The following is a 23,381-nucleotide window of genomic DNA, read 5'->3' on the forward strand; positions in this document are numbered from 1 at the left end:
CTGCTTGGCGCGCGCGGCGCGGCGCTATTCACAATTTTGCCGGCTGAATCAAAATGGCGAATCCGAAGGGCGATTCAATGAACTCTTCAAAATTCTACTATCCTAACCCAGAAATCCAAAATGGGGCTCACGTCCGCTCCATGGAACAGTACCGTGCAATGCACAAGCAGTCCATCGAAGAACCGGAGGTGTTCTGGGGAAATATAGCTAAGGATTTCCACTTCGAACGGCCGCCGACCGAGGGTAAATTTCTGGAGTACAACTTCAACGTAAATGATGGCCCTGTGTTTATAAAGTGGATGCAAGGTGCTACTACTAATGTTTGTTACAATGTACTGGACAGACATGTCAAGGCTGGAAAAGGAGACAAGATTGCATTCTATTGGTAGGTACCTACTTCTTAAGAACACTTGCGGTTTGTATAAAAAATGAACGTTATTGCAGCTCGAAATTTGACGCTGCCTGAAAGTGAAAGTGATAAATAAAACATGTATGTAAGATCATCCGAGATCTCCAGCTTGCCAACTGTGTTCTTGCATTGAACTTACTCATCTGGCATTTCTATTTGAGCCTGGTGGTTGGTGCTAGCATGAACGTGAAGCAGTGTTGGTGTGATTGGTTTGTAACGGTCAGATTGACCATTACCCATACCACTGCCAGGTTCGGATAGGGAAGGAATGAGGATTCTTCTTGACTCTGTGCTACATTTTGATTAGTTCATTTACACAATACAGAGTGTGATTGCACATGATGCGGCATGACCGAAGACCTGCTCATAAAAGGACTGAAGCTACTCTAATCTTCCCATAATGCAATGGTCAAACCCAAGGTGAACGTGAAAGGACATGTAATCACATGGAATGTCCTGTTACAGGTTGATCATATTAATTGATGGGAAAGAATTACAGATATGCTACCCCCAGAGCTGTGCGGGGTCCGACGTCCACCCCGTTCCCACCACGTGGGAGCGGGGTAGACGTCTGACCAGCACAGTTCTGGGGGTAGGTCTACTTCCCCATAGTGACCTACCATGTCCAAGGGGCTATCTGAATATTAATTAAAATGTCCTAAAAAGTCACATTTAGCAGTGAACATAGTATTCACTCAGAACACACTTAGATAATTTGTGCACATGGTGTCAGGTTATGTCTGTGTGTGGCATAGAAGTCTTTCCTAAATCTTGTAGGCCTATTTAATAACTAATGTCTGTGACTGTATACCGCTAGTTGTCAGGACCTTTATTTCAGACTATGCAGTCGCGAACATTAAAACAAACATGACAAAGTAAACCATGTCACACTAGTCTTGCTAGTTGCCATTTTTTTATTTCAGCTTTTGCCGGCACTCAGCAACACAGATTTTAAAAAGGACCTGTCCCATGAACAAGATGGACATTGGACACCTATAACTGTGAAGTTTATTAAAGTGTTCATCAGGAATTTTCAACCTTATTAATTTGAATGAATTTCATGTTATTTCCCTTGGACCATTTGCTACATTTTCTTCATTGATTCTTACTTGTATTGGTCATTCATCCAGGTTTAAAGTTTAGTCACTATGAAAGAAAGTGGGTGGCAGGTTTTACAGCCATACCTTGGTTTGGGATGGCTAAAAATAGAGACAAATGGCATTTAAAGGGATGTGAGCTTTTTGTAGTTTTTGGAATGTACATTTATTTCTACATGCATGGACCATGTAATACAAATATTATTATGAAACCTAGGGGTTCCTTGTACACCCCAGGGTGCCTTGTTCAGGTCCAACTTTAGCTTAGCTGGTTTAAAAATAGAGATAATACAAATAGTATTGATTGTGAGGGTGTCAGGCCATTCTACCGTTTGCATTAATGATTACTCATAGCACAAAGTACATTAAAAAATACACGCACTGCAAAGTGGTTGGAGTTGTGCAATACACAATTATGTGATGTACATACATACACATGTAGTGCACAAGCCATAAAAACAATGCATTGACATTGCTCACATAAAGGACTGATGAAACTCTAATGTTAAATACATGTAGGTGAAGAATATTTCTTACAGTACATGTAGTTCATGCATACCATTTTAATTGGCCCATTGAAATTTGGTTAAGTGTACCTTTGTTCTTTTTTTTACTGTAACAACGTTTATAAATCATTGGATTGGAATGCTTTTCCTGGTAAATCCTTCCATCCCTGAAATGTCCCAGAATGATCCCATGAAACACTGTAACACTGTATACATGTACCTGTGGATACATGTATTTGCACTTGTATTTTACAATCTGCCCTTCTCCCTTCTAGTGAAGATGTTGGGCCAGTTGATTAAATCGGGATGATAGGATAGCTTGTATAGCCCAGGGTAACTGACTGCATCGTACCGCAGCTCAGTAAATCCTATCGGTGGATTGGCGTCAATTGTGCCGCTAGATGATGCTTTTTGCTGGTGTTGAAAGCACCCAATCTCTAAAGGGAAAACAAAATTGAAATAAGGAACAGAAATTTATGTTGGACTGGCTGAATGCTTAATTTAGCAAGAAACTATGGACATTGGAAAATGTTGAAAACCCATTCCTATTATTTCTTTTTCATTTATTAATATGTATGTTTGATTAAATTTCATGTGAGCAATCTGGAGAAAAGGATGTAGATATTTTTCGTCATCTTACAGAAACTACATATTCTAGACATCGCCTGTTCCATATTTCTGGCTTTCTGAATCGTAACACTTTGGTGTAAGGTACTAAAGTAGGAATTTTGAAATGGTGGACCTACTATAAATCATCTTAAAACTTGGACAGACCTTTACTGGTACATTTACCGATATGTGGAACCCTTTACATGTATTTGTACTGTGCATTTAATGTTGTTGAGCAGTAACAAAGTATGTACGAGCACAGAGCTAATTTTAAAGGAAATTTTAAAACTTGTTTGTGTCACAGATGTGTCAAATTAACAGTAAAAGTTTAATCACGGATATGTACATATAGGGCACTGGTACATAGGTATCTGGCATGTGTTAACTAGTACCATTGACTTTCACTAGTCAGGGAATATGTCCGCAGCTTCAGGTGAATGAATTCCTGATAATACCTGGAGCCTTTCATCAAGACCAGATAGGAAGAAGGGCTGCTGATAATGCCTGAGCCAGAGGCAAGGGACATTATCACTGTCCATTCTCCCTGTGAGCCAGTCTTAAATGTTTGACCCAATCTAAAACAAACATTTACTTAAGACTAGTCAAAATATCAAAACAAGTTCAATAAATCATAGATTTCCAACGATTTTATTCTACAGTTTTAATTCATTGTTTTCAAACATATATATACGTGTATGTTCCTGTTGTGAGTAGTCATAAACAATCTCCTTACGCAGAGATTGGTGTGCATGGTGCATACTGGGTATAGGTGACAATCTACATACATGTAACGGGCGCTCAACCAATAGAAATGGCTAAACTGTCTAAGGCATTTGTGAATCATACTTAAAAACATTCTTGTTCAAGAAATCTTGGCATTTTTTTAATTTTAATTTTTTTTGTAGGGAAGGAAACGACCCAAATGACAGCTCAACAATCACCTATGGACAACTACTTAAGGAAGTCTGCAAGTTTGCCAATGTTCTGAAGGGTTTGGGTAAGTGGACCTCTCCTCGCTCCCATTACAGCGTGGAATAACTTTCACAGAGGCAGAGGGATGATAAAATAAATTTTGAATATTCTGGAACTTGGCTGTTCTGTTGATGACCTGTCTGGTAATAGCCACACCAATCAGTCTTTCAGATATCAGATTCATGTATGTCACAGTTCATGGAACCATTAAAGAATAAGAAATAGTTGATTTTTTCCTTTATTACAACCTGTTTAAACAGCACATGCTTAAAAGTGAACAGGCAGTATGTGTCAGATCCCCAGATAGAAACATGATCAGAACTTAGCTTCAATCACTTCTCTGTATTCTGCCGTACATGTACATGCTTGGATTGAAACTGTTGTATTTAATTCCAGGCTACTGGTAATTATTCCCTTATCGTTTGCTTCACGAGATTGAAGTTATTGTAGATGACCTCTTATAAAGCCACCAAGTGAGTCCCTTAGAGTCCATTATGTAGCCATCTGACGTCAACTGTAACCTTTGTTCTCATGCAAGTGTAAGCATAAGTGATAAAAGCCAGGCCACACGAGTACATGTATCATTTTGTTTGGCTAGTCTGTATTATTTATAACATATTTCTTAAAGGTTCAATATGCCTTTTCTATTTTAAGAATATGTCCTTTCCACCTTTTGCTAGATTTCTTTTTGTGATGTAGGTCAGGTGAAGTAGGTCTTCCAACTATGTACATTTTCCATTGTTTCTTTTATATGTGTGTTTACATATCTTATGATTTAATTGCTTTGTTTTAGTGGATTGTGAATGCTGAGAATCAAATGCATGTACATGTACCAAGCAACAAGTCAAATGGCAGAAAACTCACATTTTGAAAAATGTTGAATTAATTTGTGTTTAATTCTCTTAGCTTGAATATAACATGCTGGTACATGTATGTGGAAAGTCTGAACCATTTTGTGTACTTGCGGAAAGTGGTTGCAGGCATTGTTCATGTACATGTTATAGTTTGTATCATTGGGGTTGAACACACATGGTCACATGAGGGCGCTATACCAAACGTGTGAGGCATCTTGTAAAATTATTTTGCTACCAACATTACAATGTTAAATTTTAAAAGAACTATTAAAGCCTTCATCATTATCTCTGACAGTTCTTTGAATTGTGAAGGAGTTATGTGCAGATGTTCTACATTTAATGTTCTGAGCCGTTTTAAAATGGATTTTAAACAATTAACCCATGGCCTTGGATGCATGTATTACATTGATAAGTTAAAGATTTCTATCATTCTGTGCTATTTTTCTCAATCACACTTCATTAAATGCCCTCGCAGAGGTTCAGAAATACATGTAATTGAAATGGTTCAGTACAATCATTACAAGGTTGAGATTTTTGCATGAAACTGTAGCAGTCCTGAAAATACAAAGAAATCTTGTTATCTGCTGTTGTTTATTCCTATTACAGGTGTGAAGAAGGGAGATTGTGTGGCCATCTATATGCCTATGATAGCTGAGCTTGTGGTGGCCATGCTGGCTTGTGCCCGATTGGGAATAATGCATTCCATTGTGGTTGGTAATTTCATGTTTGATTTGTGCCCAGTTAAGAATGATAAAAATGAAAAATAATTTATCTCAGTTATGTACATGTATGCTGACTTAAAATCAGATTGTATTGGTATCTTTTTGTAAAATAGATTTCAATTTGAATCCGAGTTTTGTTTCATTTCTTAATTAGGATCAACTTCAAATGGTAGATATAATTCAAAAAATGCATACATCAAGTTCATATGAAGGCCTTCAAAGTTGGTTGCTTCAATCTTTCCAAAAAGAGGCCAATCTCTAATTTTGGTTTTCAGGATTTCAGTATCTCAAGCATGGACTGATTCAAAACTAGACTTCATTGTCTTTTGTTTTTCAGTTTGGTGGTTTCTCTGCAGACTCCTTGGCTGGCCGTATGATGGACGCCCAGTCCACTGTACTGGTCACCTCTGGTAAGTTAAATCTAGAAAGAAAAACTTTAGTTTCCTTAAATTTCCCCTTTTTCTATAATTTCATTGGACATTTGCTCACTTTGTAACACTGTCATCCACAAACAAATGACATGCATGTACAGTCAAACCTGCAGTTACGTCCACCTTACTACAGTGACCACCTGGCTAAACTGGCCGGTTTTACTTGGTCCAGTTTGATTCTCACATAAACGTACCATAGCCATATCTTGCTATTGCTGCCACTGCGTAACGTGGCCTGTGGCCAACCCAGATCAAATCATTTTTGTACAATTACATTGCTGTAAAACCTGTGAACCCTTGACTAAAAAATGTATGTTGAGTTGTGTAGATTTCTTCTTGCCATTCTTGTGTCTTGAGAGCAAAAAGAAATTAAAAGAAATTCATGTAAACATAAAGTCTTTGTTCCAGATTATTTGTTAACTAGGGTTAAAGGGTATTTCTGTGGACACCTGCTGAAGTATGCATGTGTAGTGACCACCTGCTGTAATGGCCATGTACAGTTGGTACCGCAGGTGGCCACTATATCAAGATTTGACTGTATAGACCTTTTTCCTGGGATGTCACAATCATGCTGGACTGCCATGTGATGTGATGGTAATGAGTGCATGGTGTTGTGATGGTAATCTACCTATTCAAGATATTAACTAGTCAAGTATGCAGCATTCGTATGTGTGATTGCACGTGGTTGAAGCTGCCCGTAGGAATATGCGATCACCGTGGCCAAGGCGGTCCACACATGGTGGTTTTGTTTACATTTAGCGCTATCCAGTCGCGTTGGTGAAAAAGGTCAATATGTACTTAATGAATACAGTTTTCCATGAAAAAAGTTCCTTTGTTGAGCCTTTTTTCTGCAAAGCAGTGAACCTGTTCCTTCTATCTCTTGACAGACGGAGTATTCCGAGGCACCAAGTTGGTAAACCTAAAGCAAATCAGCGATGATGCCATTGACATATGCAAGAAAGCGTAAGTAGGGATTGGCTAGATTAGAAGTGGTGGATGAAATTTCAAATTTGGGATAATGTAAACTTAAGTAATGGAGTTTTCAGCAAACATTACACCAATGAAGGAAAATCTAAAATGTAGCAGGATCCCACCAAATGTCTTGAGGCCGTTTGTTCAGTTATTTTTATTTTGTTTTGGATGAGAAAGAGCAAATTGAACTCTGGTTGAAGACTCTCTATACATGTAGGTCTTCAATTCGAAATTGGCTCTGTCAACTTTTTTGTCATGTTGTACTGCAGTTGACATCATATATTATATACCGGCAAAGTTCATTGTTTGGAATACCAAACAATTCTCAGAGGTAATAGTATGTCGGAAAGATCATTCGTCAAGATTTGGGTTGGGCTGTTCATTTAAAAATTTTTATTCCATCAGGGTCTTATTGCATTCTAGACAAATACAATGTGAAACTTAACTTGCTACCGACATCACTGATACACAACATCACGCCCATCTTTTCACAACAATTTTCTTAGCTGCAGCTTAAATAAATGGTTGAATATGAAGTAGAGAAAGATGTGACAGCAGCTATTGGCAACCGAGAGCCAGCTGACAAACTCTAACCACATAGCCATCAGCTTTGTCTTGAATGCTTGGACAGTTCTGGCTATTGTCAGTGGTGGCCAGCAAGCAGTGAACATCAGAGCAATAATCAGGAATATCTTGAAGGCTTTGCCGTCTAGAAATCCAGGCTGAAGTTACTCAGGCATGTTTCCTCCATGTCTCCTGATCTTGGTTTACTTTTATCATTCTCTAGTAGTCAGAGGACAAGCTACGTGCTTAGGGTTATGAGTTTGATTGTTGTAGTTTTGCACCCCATTAAACAATCGTAGATCCCATCTGTTGGCATGATCAGGAATATCAAACCAAAGGTTAGTAATGCAGTAAACCAGCAGTGAGCTTGTTCCATGAGAATAAGGTCTGAAATTGTAATGGTCTGGTGACTGCTATGGAGCACTGACCATGAATATAGAAAAAACATTACAGAAATGGACATACAACACAAGGCACCAAACTGGTTGCTGTTGATCAACATGGCTGAAAGGCTAATTCTGGAGTACAGATGGAAAAATGCTGGGAATGCTCATCAAACCAATGATGGAGTTATTTAGTGCCTGAGCAATCATGAAGATCTTAGTAATCAGAGATGCTTGGCATCACAGTAATGGAAAAAATTGCCTAAGATGATCATCAGTGTTACCATGGCAATGACAGAAGTATGTAAGAGAAGAGATGATAGTCTTGTGTCATCGATTGAGGAACTTGTTGGCATGGACTTGTACACTGCAAACTCCTTGTCCAATCTTGAAACCAATGAGCCTAATATACTCATCTTGACCACGTCGAAGGATTCTCACCTGTGTGATCTTTCTTGCACTAATATCACACGACTGGCTTACTTTTTTCACTGAGATCTGTAGAAAGTCCTCTGACTCATATCAAAGTGTCGGTAACATTTGCAACTTTGCTTTTTAATTACATGAAATGAATCACCAGAATGCTCTGGACTGTATGAGATGATTGTCCAGATTTTTTTAAAAAGAATTAAAGGTATTCTGGACTCTCCTGTTGTAATTCAAAAGAACCAGACTCTTTGTCATAATGACAGTAATTTATTGCTGGCCACAATGGATGAGCTGTAATGGGTGACAGTTCTAATGAATGGACAGCAGTATTCGTACATGTAAATAAGTTATATTGCATTAAGCTGATTAAAAGTATCCGTGGTAACCTGATATGATTGATTCTGGTTTCAAAGAGTATTCATCAAAACAGTTCCAGGTTCAAAATAAGCTTACTGTACATGTATAACATGTATGAGTAAGAAGGCTCTCTTATTGAATTGGGCAGTTGCAAAATTAAAAAGATCACTAGAATATTTTTTATTGGCAATAAACCCAGAACTTCAAAAGGAAGCAGTATTTTTCCACCACAATGCCAACTGCAAATTTCATTCTAAAGAAGTGAACTGGAGCAGAAGTCTGTCGTTTTAGGTGCTTTTGTTGTAATGTCAGTGGTTAGAAAGCTTTATTGATTGAACTTCATTATCTCCAAAGGCTCTCATAGTTTATTTGTTTGTCAGCCTTCAGAAAATGCAGCTGAAAAACCCAGTGCACGCAATAATTTAAGGCTTTGCATTAAATTCGTAAGAATTTGATGTGGCTACACATTGAGAGAAAAGAGGAAATGTCAGGGAAAAAATGGATGCCAGACAATGGACAAGACTTATAGGCAAGTACTTCAGGGACCAGTCCATATTTGCAGAATGGCAGGTGGTCCAGGTTGAGATACGTTTTAAATGTGTGAATACACATTAAACTTGACAACCAAAATTTTTGTGGACACTTTTATAAAGATACAAGTAAAAAAATCATTGAAAATCAAAACCTGATTTAAATTTTAAACAGCAAGTTTTTATAAAAAAATATTTGTATAATGCCACTCTTCCACGGGGTTTCTTGTTCTGAATAGAGAGCTGTCTTCTAGTACATGTAGTTTGATTTGAACCTCCACCAGTTACAGAGAGAGAAACATTAAATGTACCTCCAAGCTTGGGTTTGTCTTCAGGTTTTTTCTAAGACTTCCAATGCAGAAGTGGTCGTCTTTGGTAAGGTTTTTAAAAATTTTTCTTAGCGTACTTCCATGATTGCTGTTGAAATAATAAGCTTCATGACTTCTCCTTGGAAATATTTGTCCTCAAGAAAGCTGACTAACCTCTTGATAGGACTTCTGCTTGCATGTGTTGGTCGATACTCAAGGCAGACGTATATGATGCTTTTCACACTCAGTCTTTCCCGTTACACTTCGCAGAGCCTGTCTCATTTGCATAACAAAGAAGTTCCTTGATAGAATGCCATTGGCAACTATCCAGCTACAGTACGTGTAGCTCACTTTCAACCTCTTGACGAGAGGTCCTGTCATTGTAGTTTCTATTGAAAGCTGACTTCTTTGATCAGAATCTGAACTTGTCTGCTTGCTACAGTTACATTGGAGGAGCTGCCTTTCACTTCCTTAACTTTGTTCACTAAAAGTCATACTTCAAAGTCTCCAAACCTATTTCACATTCTTTCATGCATGACCTGAGCAGACAGAGTTGAGCACTTGTTGTAATTGCTAGATTTTGCTACATTGTACCTGTGTCTAACCTTACCAACAGGTGTTATTCACCTGATATGGGTTAATGAGTTGAAGCAATCCATCAAATGAGGATGGTTAGTCTGACCACTCTCAGGATATATGTAGCATGTTCCTTTGTAATTCCTAGACTAATAACCACCGTTTTTGAAGGCTTAAATTATTTTTAAAAGGAAAGGAAATTGGGGCCAATTCTGTCCTTTCCGGCATTCAGAACCCAATCATAAATAACTTCTAGTGTTAAAGTGTTGATCTTTATCTCGCTAACCATTCAATAGTGTAAAAGTGTTTACTATTTCTTTCTACATGCATGTATAAAGGCACTATTTTACATTGGGGATAAATAAAATCTTTATTAAATTTTTTTCAGATCAATTTCCAGTTTTGCTAATAGCAAACCTCATTAACAGTTTGGAATTAAATACACTACTCAAAAAATTCAAGGATCAAACATTTGTCTTTCAAAATTTCAGGCAGGTGCGTACATCATTGATTTTACTTGTACGGTGAAGAGCATGTTTGTGCTTGAACATAACCACACTGAATGACTCTCATACGTACTAATTTGTAAAAGTATTTATCAGTGAGTATGATTGCTTAAATTTTTGAGTAGTGTACTGTTTTACACATGTACATGTAGGTTTCAAAATGGTAAAATCATTGTAATATTGCCAACATTTATTTCAGTAATAATGATGACATATACTTTGTACATACAAATATCTGTTTAATGTAATTTTTACATTCCATTATTTAATATCCATGTTCTTGTTCCAAAAAATAAAGGAGCTTTCTAGACTTTTTCCCACAAAGGAACTTTCCGTCACTCTGAATTTAATGTAACTTCAAGCACAAATCTGGACTGGTAAAAGATCCATTTTGTTTTTCTTTTTTACTGGAAAATGTTGGATTTTTTGTGTATTTGGATGTGAAAGAACACATACATTTAGCGAATTTTGCAAATTGACACATAGTCATTTCAGACCAGATTTGAAGTGAAGTCCACGTATTACTAGTTGGATCTCAAAATCTAGCTTTGATTTGGTAGGTTCTATCTTAAATATCCCATTTCCATATACTTCAAAACTCTGTCCAGACATACGGCCATTGGTCACTTGTTTTTATTTGCAGCGTTCATAGCAAAGCTTGTTTGGAATTGATCGTACTTTGCTTTGAGTTTTTCCTTGTGTGATGCTTAATTTGTTTAGTCAGAGCTGCACAGAAATGAGTGTTGGCTTTCCTTTACGACGCACAATTGGTTTCATTGTCTCATCTCTGATTGTTAGTGGGGTCACTGGAGCTACAGAGGCTTTAGGGCACAAGAAATAACGTGCCATCAGTCGTGTAGTGGCTTGCCGAAAGGACCGATTGAAGAAACAGTAGATGAACACGTTGAAGAAGCTATTACAGACAGCAAACCCCTTGGCTGTAAATGTTAGCCAGGTGGGTTGTGTTTCGCCGGTTATGGCTGCGATGATACGTACTACACGCAGTGGTGTCCAGCAGATGGCAAAAAGAATAGTCACAACCAAAAACGCACGGAGGGCTTTGTTCTCAAGGAAACTATTCTCATTCTCTGCATTCTTAGATTTGTTCAACATCACAACATGATTCTGACTGAGTTTGATCAGCTTCAGGTAGATATATGTCAGGACAACCAAGGGTATTATAACTAGAAAGAACAAGACACTGATCTCATAGATGGTGCCGTTAAATCCAACATCACAAACTAGCACTGCCTCAAATTGAATCTTGATTTCTTTGAAATAAGTCAGACAGATTTGAAGGGCCAGAGATACAATGGATGCCGTGAGAACAACGGTGATTACTCGTTGTTTGGAGCAGAGGGTCGAAAATCGGAAAGGCATTGTGACAGCTATGTATCTCTCAGCATTCATTAGTACTATAAGCGTGATAGACATACAACAACAAGTTGCATCTACTGTGCCATTGATGGAACAGTACAGCTTCCCAAATGGCCAAGTATTGAATGCCGATGCAATGACATTTGGGATGGAAATAACACCAGTCAACATGTCATACGCTGCTAGCGATACCATCAAAAGTTTGGTGCTGTCAGCAAGTGTTGGCATGCTGCGTGTCACAGCAATGGACAGTGCATTGCCTGCTATGATCATGATAACAACGATTGCAACGAAACATGTCCGTAGAGCAATCAAAAATGGCGAGAGCGGTTCTTCATCTGTGTTGTTCCCCATGATGAGTCTCGTATCGCAGTCTCTGGCAGATTTCCTTCAAAGTGTTATGTCCGTGTTATCACAAACACTCTTTTACGTGTAGAAGAAAGCAGGGTTTTAAGTCTTCAGTTGGTAAAAGGTTTTCCTCTTTTACAAAGATCCTGTAATTGTAGTGGCCAGTTTCGAAAAGTTATTAGCAAGGATGATGCAACTCCTGATGTTCCAGCAAAAATAGTCTTTTTACTTCCAGATCTTGATGTTGCAGCTGGTATAATTTTTCAACAGAATCAGTTACATAAGCACTGGTATATCATACATGTATTTGGCCTGACAACTTAATTCATCTGTTAATGCCTGGAGTTGCAAAACTCGTAAATCAAGGTACATTGAAGTTCCTTAGTTACAGTTGCTTCTTGGTTTATTTCTTTTAAGTCATTTCCTGGATGGAGCCGTTCCTTTTCACTCTTTCAGGCTTTATCCAAATTTCCATTAAATCTCTCCCGTACCAGTTTCATCTGTCTGATGTTCAGTTGGCTGAAGGTCTGCATTAATCTTGTCTGTGTCATCAACGTCGTCATCACTTTGTTACACACCGCAATGACATCCCTGTGCAAAATATTGTAAACTGTCCCGTGACCGTTCTCTTCATGTGAAATTCCTCCACTTTGTCCAGCTAATTTCCAGCTGTGTTTTCCTGTTGGTTGACTTTAAGTGCTATTTGCTTTTAATGAGCAGCAGGACCACATGGTGATGATGGATCAAAGCAGCTAGTTTTCACTGAATGCCATCTTGTGCAGCCATTGGTCTTGCTTTGAAAGAAAGTGACACATAATATACTGCAATATCGCGCGCTGCCAACCTCTGAAAACTGTATTTCGCATCCAAGTACCATTGTCCACTGCATGCCTCAGTTCTTTTTGGCTGTTGGTATGAAGCCCAGGCAATTACCGTACACCAGCTATCATGTTAATTTATAATGGGTCCAGCTAGCAGACTGTAATTGCCAAAGCGTTCCTCTAACGACCACTGACGCTAAATAATTCGCTACAGAGGTTTACTAGATCATGCTTCGTAACTATGGTAACACTTTAACAATGTATCATGCAGTACGGAAGCATTGTTGTAGGTCTTGTTAGCCAAGAGGACCTAAATGTCTGCTTTGAGATTATATTATGCGTCGTTCACGTATATATTTTTGTTCTACAAAAATGACATTTAAACTAAAATGGGAAACATTGTCTGGGAAAGCAATTGGACATTTTAGAAATTGTCTCAGATTATGTTATCATTCTACAAACTTCAGTTGAGTTCACCCTAGCCCTTAAATTCTTTTGCAAATCATGTTTTTTAGAGGATCTGTTGAAATGCTGACCTTTTTTCATATTCCATATACTCGGAGGAGAGGTATAGGTTGCCATTTCCCCACCTTATCAAAATGTCCCCCCCCCACTCCACTGTTTTCATTTACACCGTCTTTTTCTGCAATTGCTGTCCTTTGATTTATACATTAACTCCTACAGAGTTACATGGCATTGTTTATTTTCTGCTGAAGCCAAGTAGTAGCGATGAATTTTGACTTGTTCCTTTGAAGGTGACCTGGCTTATGACTTTAATTGTCATTTCATTGATAAAATCATTAAAATTTAATCGGGATGATTTGGAGAGTCAGGTTCCTGTTGATGACGTTTTATGCAAAATGAATGGGGCTGGTGGAAAATGCAACTGTTCGGCACCTGTTATTGCGAATTTGGTCAAGTGTTTTATTCTGAAAGCTCCTTCTAAACATTATATTAGTGATCCCATTCCAATGTGGTTGTTTAAGGAATGTATAGATGTTTTACTTCCTATCATTACATCTATGGCTCATTGTTCCTTCAGAAATGGTGTATTTACTGCTGAATGGAAAAATGTCGTGGTTGTTCCTTTGATTAAGAATGTGGAGCTGGTGCCGACTTGTCAAATTTCAGACCAATCAGTAATTTGTGCTTCGTTTCAAAATTAGTGGAACGTATAGCTGCAGATCAAATCACTGTTCATATGCACAAGAACAATCTTTTCCCGGCAACTCAATCAGCGTATAGGCAGTTTCACAGCATAAAAAACCATGCTTTGTAGAATTACTACTGATGTGTTTCAAAATATGGGTAACAAACAGGTTTTACTTAGTGCATCATTTGATACGGTCGACCACAATTTGTTGCTCCAAATTATGGAGAATGACTGATATGACAGTTGTGTAGTGTTACAATGAAAATGGTTTCAACCAACCACATCCTTGTTAACATTTACCAACTTACAGATTACTGGTATGTAAACAACATTTACAATGTTAAGTGGTAGCTGTATGTAGTAACCATAGCAACTGACATTGGTAACCATGTTGGTGCCATAGTAACCATATTTGATGAAGATAAAAGGGGTGTCCTGCAAAATTAAGTGGTCTCATAGTGTGAAACATTGAATATGGCTTCTTAATGAATCACTTAGCGATGTATGTATTCATTGTGTGATAGTCAAGTGTGATTTCAAAACATGATTTTGTGTTTAAACTTGTAGGATTTAATGTGTTCTCCATTATGAAATTTATTCTACTAAGCATTTGAGTAAGTTGTTGTGTTTGATTTATTTTTGATCAATATCAGGAGCTTTGTCGTGAAGACTGTTGTCCTTGTACGTCATCTTGGTCCAAATACACCAACTAGAGAGATACCTAGCAGTGATCAAGGAGTTAAGAGACCGTGCATGAGTTTAAAAGTAAGCTAGTTTGAACACAGAATCTTACGCTGTACATTTTACCCCTCCCCCTACACTAAAACAAATTGATGTAGTGTTGTCAACTACTTTATTATCAGGTCTTAGTAAGATCTTGAGTAAAAAGTTCTCAAAGGTTAAACTTGAAGGCAAGTCTACTGAGCTTACCCATGGTCACCCGACTAATTCCAAAACCAGAAAGCTTCATAGCAGGTAACTGATTCACCATCTTGACATCATCAATCACTGGTGACTGTTTTTGACCTTGTTCATGGACAGACTAACTTTGTGGAAGGTCGTGACCACTGGTGGCATGATATCATGACAGGAGTTAGTGATGAATGCGATCCAGTGTGGTTGGAGGTGGAGGAACCTCTGTTCATGCTCTACACAAGGTACAACACATATGGGTCATTCCATGAGGTGGGGGCACTATTTGTGACAGTGTCCTTGTTACATGGGTAACTTTTACCACCTGTCATGACCTGTAAAGTAAGTCATGCACTCTCTAAAAGTAACACACACCTCTGTATTCAGCCTTCTAAGATGTATAATTTGGAATCCGCATGCAGGGAAAAAGATGTTCATTTTTACAGAACCCACGTAACAACGGACACCGTCACAATTTGTGCCCCAACCTCATGGAATGACCCACATCTTAAATTGCCTTAGCAGATGACTTTCAAATGAAAATTGGTATTGAAGGGCATGAGAGCAAGGAAAATCTAGCGACGTAGAGGTCTTTGATGACCTACATGTGCATGTGCATTAGATCAATACTGATAGCTTCATGCCAACAGAGCCTTCATCTATTCCATCAAGACTGTTGAAAAGTAAGCACAGGAAAAGCATGTTTATTGTTTAAACTCCCGAGGAAAAAAATGACGTAAAATCATTGGGGTTAACAGCAATCTCAATGCATGGCCAATCATTAGTACGTTCATACCTTGCAATAATAGTGTTATATTCTAGTCCGTCACAAAACCAGTCTCAAGTCCTTTCACAAGACCTATCCCACTGGGTAATTAACAGGGTGAACAGTGGCAAAGGAATGCTTTTTGAAGAGCTTGAGACTTGGCTTAAGACTGGATGACTTTGTTGTGGACTTTCAGGGACTGGGACAGACTTGACCACCACTCTGCAAAATAGTGCTAGAGTTATGGCATAATGTCCTGCTACAGTCTCACTTTTTACTGCCTGCTTGGGTCCTCCATAACGTTGATAGTTGACCCCTTGATCTCAGAGCTGATCAATTAATTATTATCAATACACTTGTTGTCATGGTTTATTAACTTTTTAGTGGCTCGACTGGCAAACCAAAAGGTGTCCTCCACACGCAAGCGGGGTACATGTTGTACGCGGCTACCACCTTCAAGTATGTGTTCGATTACCACGAGGGCGACATTTACTGGTGTACAGCTGATATTGGATGGATTACAGGGCATTCGTATGTCGTGTATGGACCTATGGCCAATGGAGCAACAAGCGTCATGGTAAGCATGGACTGAATGACATCAAAGATAAATAACTTTGGGTGTGTTCGTTTAGCCATCACGTGATCTTTGTGCCTGCCCTGGTGTCAGCCACCACCACCCCAGGTGGTGAGTGGGTCTCTGGTGGCTGGCCACGTGTATTGACGTCACAGACATCGACAGACTGTACTTTGAGTAAACATGGTAGCAAACTTATTCCCAGAATGCCTAGGCTACTACACCGTAGCATTCAATTAGCCTCATTTCAAGGCTTCCATTGTGTGTAATCTCAGTGTATTCAGGGAAGTTAATCCAACGCACCCATTATTTCAGAATGTTGGAAGTTGGTGATGTTGCTGCTACAAAGGCATTTTATGTTGGTAATCTCTCACTTTACCTGGAGTTATGTATTGCTACACTGGCATTACAATACATGTAGATTTCATGCTTGACAAGAGAGGGCGCTGTCACCAATTAGTAATAACCACAGATGCGTAAACCCATAGACAGACAGCTTGTTTTCAACACAACAGCGACCATTCAAAAGCGTGGGCAAATTCACCCCTCAGTGTAGGGAATTTACACACAGTTGAAGAATTCAAGCCATAAAATTCTATGATAAAGCCATATTTCGACTGTGAAAAAAATCCTCTATTTACTTAATCTGGCCCATGCAGATTTGAAACAATGCGGTTGCAACATTTGAAGAGAAGAGATACATGTAGCAGTACCGAAGAGTAAAAAAGGGAACGTACTTTGAGAGCACATGTACATAAATACATGCATTACCAGTGTGTGTCACGCGCAACTCGCACTGAACGCGCTGCTATCCATCGCTTTTCAAAATCACGTTTGTGGTCTATGTGTTTATATGTCTGTGATGATAACCCATTTGAAGGATCTTTCTGCTTCACTTGACCTGCAATACCTGTCTCTAAATTCGTAATTGGTTAACAAACTGTCTTCTTACCTGAGCCTTATGTTCAGTGTTCTATAATATTGGTTGTGATCTTAAATACCTGTACTTGCAAACAAACAAGGTATGTTATGTCTTTGTCGTTTGTATAGTTTGAAGGTATCCCTACCTACCCAGACGCTGGACGATGTTGGCAGATAACAGATAAGTACAAAGTCAATTTGTTTTACACGGCGCCCACACTGGTACGCAGTCTAATGAAGTATGGCAAGGAACCAGTGAAGAAGTAAGTCATTTGACTTGAATTAGTTGATTAGTACTTTACTTTTTGTAAAAATATCTGTAACCTTTTTTTTTTAATGTGTTTTTGATGACAGAATCTAATTTTTGACACGTTCGGAAATTAGAGTTTTGGATAGGCTATGGCAAAAGTTAACAAATTGCATATAAAAAGTCAAGTTTTGGAATTACTGTTCCTTGTAGGTACAGCCGTAAGTCTCTGAGGGTTCTTGGCAGCGTAGGGGAGCCTATGAACCCAGAAGCTTGGTTGTTCTATTATCATGTCATCGGTGACGGTCGATGTGCCATCAGTGACACATTCTGGCAGACAGAAACGGTGAGAAACCGAATACAAGGGACTTTTAGGCACACTATCGGCTTCAATCAGAAGCACCCCCCTCATCAGTTGAAAAGAGCCATTTTGGTTGGGAGTGTTTATTTTGTTGGTAGTGATGCGACTGTAACACATGGATTTTGTAGTTGTTTATGAACTAACTAAGTAAAGTTCTGACCAATGGTACCTCCTTTGCTTGGACAATTGCACTCTCTCTTGGTCCAGCTTGAGGCTCTGAGCTTGAGGTCTGTGATGGCTAAAATGTCTCTGCTATTGACTCAGTATTGAACTCCTACTTTCAGTGCTCTTAAATGTTGCCATGATTATGTTGTAGTTTTACTTCTCAGCAGACTGTGTTGCCTTTACTATTGTTGACTCTTGGGAGAAAAATGCTTGGCTTTAAAAACTGATTGTATTATTTTCTTGACCCCATTTTGTGTGTGTGTCTGTTCAGGGTGGACACACCGTCACACCTCTCCCAGGTTGCACCCCGATGAAGCCAGGAGCTGCTGTAAGTTAACTTAATAATTTACTACCTACTCCAAGAATTCACTTTAGTGAAAGAAATCAGACAATTTTGAGCTGATTACTTGAATGAAACGTTTCTTTCATGTACCAGTATTTCTTGTCCTACACATTGTTTTGAGATCATTGGTTGTTTTCATCTTCTTGCTGATAGTCTTTCCCGTTCTTTGGCATTGATCCGGCAGTCGTTGATGAGGAGGGTAAAGAACTCGAAGGAGTTTGTGAAGGATACCTGGTAAGTAAATTGTTCAAAAGATCCAAGTGGTAGAAATTCTGTTGCCATTGGACTCTAAAGAATGATGTCAAATTCTTGATGTGTGATTTCAACAATAGTTAACAAGGACAGTAATGCCAGGTATGTTTAACTGAAATATATCATAAATTTACGAGGTTACCAAGGAGGTAATCCTTGCATCTAGAAATGTGCCAAGCAAATTTGTAATTTTTGGATTTCTGCCAATTTGTTTTTTTCCCCCTTAATTTTGATAGGTCTTCAAGAAGCCTTGGCCAGGTGTAATGAGGACAGTGTACGGGGACCATGAGAGATATGAGAGGACATATTTCAGACAATTCCCTGGCTACTACAAGACTGGAGATGGTAAGATTCTAGCGTTTTATTCAACAATGCAGCTTTGTTTGAGGATGTTATTCCTCAACTGCAAGTCTTAAGAAGCCTCTCTCCTACCACTGAGGAAAATTCATTGCAGAATAGGTTGTTTGGCCTGTGCTTGGCTGATAAATAAATTATTTTATAATCAACATGTTGATCTTAAAACTAATCTCTCAACCAGTCAGTCATCATCGTTGTTATGTTCGAGCAATAAATTCTTGAGACTAGAATTTGAAGATTGAACAAATTGGAGTAACTTTTTTGCCAGGCTGTCGACGGGATGAAGATGGTTACTTCTGGATCACTGGCCGGATTGACGACATGTTTAATGTCTCTGGTCATCTACTGAGCACAGCTGAGATTGAAGCTGCCTTGACGGAACATCCAAAATGTGCTGAGGCAGCCGTTGTATCTTACCCTCACAAGACTAAGGGAGAATGTTGTTACTGCTTCATCACCCTCATTGAGGTAAGGATTAGGAGTGACCAGCCAGTAATGAGTCCACGTGAGTAAGTGGTGCCTTTCCTTCTTGAGAAAGAGCTGATGTTAGGAAAAATTTTATGAATTGAATGCATGAAACTCATTCATTGTGAGATTTTTTTCTTCCAGGGAGCTGAGTTTACGGAGCAGGTTATTCACGAACTTAAAGAACTAGGTAAGGAGATGTTGATCAATTATTGAAGTCCAAGTTTCTTACAGTAATAAGTTTATATCTAAATGCCGGAGTTTAACCTAAAAAAAGTCTCAATTAAGATAAAAAATGTCCAAATGACGTCTAACTGCAACTACCCTAGGCTTAAAGCAACATGAAACTTGACTTTAGGCTTTTGACTTGTTACATTGACATTGAGTTCAAATGAAGTACCTCTTTGTACCACAAAATGACGACCGTAAATGTTTCATTTTCTTCTTGATACAGGGATGTTTATAATTAGATAAAAATAAGAAGTTTTGTTTGTTTTTCTTTAGTTCGTATCAAAATCGGTCCCTTCGCAGCCCCTGATGTTCTCCAGAATGCTCCTGGCCTGCCAAAGACACGCTCAGGGAAGATCATGCGTCGTGTTCTGCGTAAGATAGCTCGTAACGACAGGGATCTGGGTGATGTTAGTACCATGGCAGACTCAACAGTTGTTGACGTACTGTTCAACAACCGACCGGATGTTGAAAAATGGGCCAGTCTGAATAACCAAGTGGTACTGTAAAGTCCAGTGATCAGTTGTGGAACACCAGAAGCAGATGATATTGGCAATGTTCTTTACTCTCCCTCAACCTTTAAAGGCTACAAGAAGAAATTTTATTGATATCTGATTATTTTCGTACTCAATGTTGCAAAGAGAGATTTCCCAACTAATTATCTTGTTCAGCGTTTCACTCGATAATGACAATTGGCAAAGCACAAAAACTTTCGTATGTTAACTTAAATTATCAATTTCGGGACCATTTTACTTAGTATCAGGAAGAATGTTTGCGGAGATTCCAAGCTGTTTATTTTGCAGATGTTCTCTTTTTTTTATACCGGATGATTTTCCAGCCAATTCAAGTTACCTTTTATGTAAATTACAAGTCGATTACTTTGAGCTGAAGCCCAGCATTGACGATATTGTTTCCTTTTGTTGCGCAGATTCCATTCATTTTCAGAACTATTCAGTGTAGAATTTAATGTAAATGATACTAAACCTTAAGCTGTCAGGGAGTATGCTATTTCAGGACAGGATGTATTCTTTCCTTGTGTTTTTAACTAAATTCTTAATTTTAGCCGATTCTTACTGAAATACTTAGAGAATCATTAAAATGACATGGCCTCCATGTTGAAATCCCCTCAGTAGTGAAGAAATGAGCTAGGCTGATACCTTGCTCGTGGTACAAGACCACAGACTCCCGTGATTTGTGCATATGAATCCAATTACATCTACTTCTGTGAATACTCCACACTTTTCACCTGCAAACCAGTGTGCCAATGTAACATGTTGGCCCAGTGGTACGTTGTCGTTGGTTAAAACAAGAAGACCTTGTCCATGCTTGGAATCCATGGGGAGAAAGCAGAATGATTAAAATGAGACACCTGCTGACAACTTCATGACATTTTTCAATCTTAAGCTCCCTATTCATTTTAAGGAGGGCTGGGGTTTTGGTGATGGGATCCTGGATCTTCATGTTTACTTTGCTTGTTTACAAACCAGCTTTCAGCAACTGAGCATGGGGAAAAGTAAACAAAGTTATTTTTCCAGTTTACTTTTTGGTTTTCCTCGCTCAGATGGGATGAACTAATGAAGAATGGTCTTTCATTCCTGTTAACTTGTAATCTTTACAACGGCTCATTCTTTGCATAAAATACCTATGAATAATTTATTTTGCCACCTTTTCACATTAACAACTCTTTATGTCAAGAAGACGACATTTTCCATTGGATGCAATTATCCGGATAAATTTTGTAGCCTATCAGCATTCAGTGTCGCTGAGAACTGGTGATTTGTGCAGGTCAGCATTCCATCTTCATTTTATATTTATGAGCTGGAGGACATTTAAGATGATATGAAATGTTGATAAAATGTCTGAGAGTTCAGCTTACATCTGTGAAATATTTTTTGATTTAAGCAAGCAATAAATATTTAGTCTTAGTTACATATGTATCAATCATTCAGCAGTAGTTAATGTGCACGCATTACAGCCAGGACACCAAACATTATTTTTTGTTTTGCCGCTGAATTTGACTGTATTCCAGCCTGATTGGTATCAGGTAGTTGACAATCAAGCACACTCTAATTTCTGACTAAAATGAACCTGTCAATGTACGACCATTTTAATTGATAATGGATATTTAAACTAAGATTAAAATGAACGTTGGAATAAACCTGTTTGTCACTCATCGGTTCCAGGAACCTGAAACATGTACACACAACTGTTAGTCATTTGTTGGTTTTGTTTGCAATTTAAATTAAATATTTGTAGAAATGGTTAACAGGACCATGTATGATGTCATTTTTAGAAAGTAATGTAAAACCAATTATAACCCTTTTGATGCATGTTTTACATAATTCAATCGACAGTTTACTCAGATGTATACCTCTTTCCTACTAAGAAATGTTACACAATTCAATGCCCGTCAATTATTCTATTCAGGTTAGCCCCAATTGTTAGCCAGTGATTTCTTCTTCAGTTAGCATCACTTTTATATATTTCTGGTTTTAGATGAAATGGTATAGATGTCTGTACTGTCAGTGTTTCAAACACTGTACAGTGGGAACATTGTTACATTGTGTTAGTTTTCATAAATTGACAACAAAATAAATCAACATGCAGCTTTCATTTATAAAGCAGAGTTCGGTTTACATTTATTAGGTTATACGTGTATATCCAATTTGTGAAACATCATTTTTACAAGTATAAAGATGACGTAACTTCTCACAAATGACCCCATTTTGTTAACGAGGAAAGCAGACTTCTGAAACATCTGGCATGTAATGTACAAGCATGATTGATACACAACAAAAACCAAATCAACATTTCCCAGAAAAGGCCAAGGCAAATCTTTACAAACGTTGGGTTTTTCCTAGCACTTTGGAAAACTTGGTGCAGTTTTAATCTCAAATGCTTACTCTATGTAAAACTTGCCCGATGGCTTTTGCAGTACTATTGCTAAAGGAAATTCTACTTTAACATTTCAACTAAATCTGATTAACAAGGTGTAATCAGTTTGATAGAAAATGGAATGGAAAAGGTATTTTCCTCCAGGGTAACCTGTGGAGGACTTGAAGTCAAACAATTTTCACAGTATAAACAAAAGAAGGAAAAAACAAGCATTGATGCACAAGACTAGCGACTGTCCAAAGTACGATTAATGGAAGTCTGTAAAACCTGGCATGTTAGTAATGTTCAATTGGACAACCTGAATCTTTCTCAGTATTTTTTTATAGGAAAAAACACATGTATAGAAGCTTTGTATAGTAGCCATCTTACAGGGCAGTTTTGTTCAAAAGGGTATGAACAAAGCTTTACCTGTGGAACAAAAGAACTGTCCTTCAAGATGGCTACCATGCAAAGCCTTTATTGCTGTTCTCTGTAACACAAGCACTCCAAATGGAGACATTCACATGTAGTCTGGAAACTTTTGATGTTATTTATTTAATGTGTGCATAAATATAAGTCACAAATACTTATCCATTATTCAGATGAAACAGCAGGCTGTGTACAGGGGCTATTTAAAAATGACATCTTGTTGCTGGTATGTCCGTCCAAAAAGAACATTCCTGGGGCATAACTGTAAAAACACCAGGAATACTTCAAAGAGAGAAGGGGAAAAAGGAAGCGCAGTAACAATTTTCTGGATGGAAGGTTTGAATTTAATGGGTAGAACTTTCAACCGTCAGTTGACTTGAAGTGGTCATCATCTATTGTGGAGTAAATGTGACCCTCATTGCTCAGGAACTCTAAGGCATCTCTGAAATGAATTTTAAAAAAAGATTACTTTGGCAAACATTCAATCTTTCATTTTTAGAGTGTATATTATACTTCTTTGGCACTCAAATGTCAACACTCTTGACTCTTGTCTTAACTTTATT

At 38.2% G+C, this 23,381-nt stretch overlaps 3 protein-coding genes across 4 annotated transcripts in view; 1 reads left to right on the forward strand and 2 right to left on the reverse strand.

The window, feature by feature from the left end:
* LOC110979053 (acetyl-coenzyme A synthetase, cytoplasmic-like) lies at positions 1-22,136 on the forward strand. The gene is made up of 16 exons (XM_022234539.2): positions 1-385; positions 3,527-3,618; positions 5,054-5,157; positions 5,507-5,579; positions 6,488-6,563; positions 14,578-14,689; positions 14,966-15,081; positions 15,987-16,179; positions 17,227-17,360; positions 17,558-17,690; positions 18,142-18,198; positions 18,367-18,447; positions 18,702-18,810; positions 19,091-19,290; positions 19,432-19,477; positions 19,792-22,136. Exons 1-16 carry the CDS (start codon positions 54-56, stop codon positions 20,022-20,024), a joined length of 2,091 nt encoding a protein of 696 aa, XP_022090231.1. The 5' UTR covers positions 1-53; the 3' UTR covers positions 20,025-22,136.
* On the reverse strand, positions 10,508-12,940 carry LOC110979059 (beta-1 adrenergic receptor-like). The gene has a single exon (XM_087148454.1). The coding sequence runs from the start codon at positions 11,954-11,956 to the stop codon at positions 10,946-10,948; it is 1,011 nt and encodes a 336-aa protein (XP_087004580.1). The 5' UTR covers positions 11,957-12,940; the 3' UTR covers positions 10,508-10,945.
* LOC110979062 (replication protein A 32 kDa subunit-like) overlaps positions 22,124-23,381 on the reverse strand; it is a 5,551-nt gene continuing 4,293 nt past the window's right edge. For both annotated transcript variants that reach the window (XM_087148455.1, XM_022234565.2), the window contains exon 8: positions 22,124-23,260. In XM_087148455.1, coding sequence (XP_087004581.1) covers positions 23,179-23,260 — 82 coding nt within the window. In that variant the 3' untranslated portion in view covers positions 22,124-23,178. The remainder of the gene's footprint in view (positions 23,261-23,381) is intronic.

Source organism: Acanthaster planci, linkage group LG18 (assembly GCF_054643075.1).
Source record: "Acanthaster planci isolate LZ-2023a linkage group LG18, COTS_SCS, whole genome shotgun sequence".
NCBI classification, from domain to species: domain Eukaryota; kingdom Metazoa; phylum Echinodermata; class Asteroidea; order Valvatida; family Acanthasteridae; genus Acanthaster; species Acanthaster planci.

What these genes read in the sequence shown, in the direction of transcription:
- LOC110979053 (XM_022234539.2), top strand. Translation starts at nt 54, where the DNA reads ATGGCGAATCCGAAGGGCGATTCAATGAACTCTTCAAAATTCTACTAT. An exon ending in GACCGTGCATGAGTTTAAAA is followed by an intron (nt 14,690 to 14,965) that starts GTAAGCTAGTTT and finishes GTTCATGGACAG; the next exon opens with ACTAACTTTGTGGAAGGTCG. An exon ending in GAGTTTGTGAAGGATACCTG is followed by an intron (nt 18,448 to 18,701) that starts GTAAGTAAATTG and finishes TAATTTTGATAG; the next exon opens with GTCTTCAAGAAGCCTTGGCC.
- LOC110979059 (XM_087148454.1), bottom strand. Translation starts at nt 11,956, where the DNA reads ATGGGGAACAACACAGATGAAGAACCGCTCTCGCCATTTTTGATTGCT.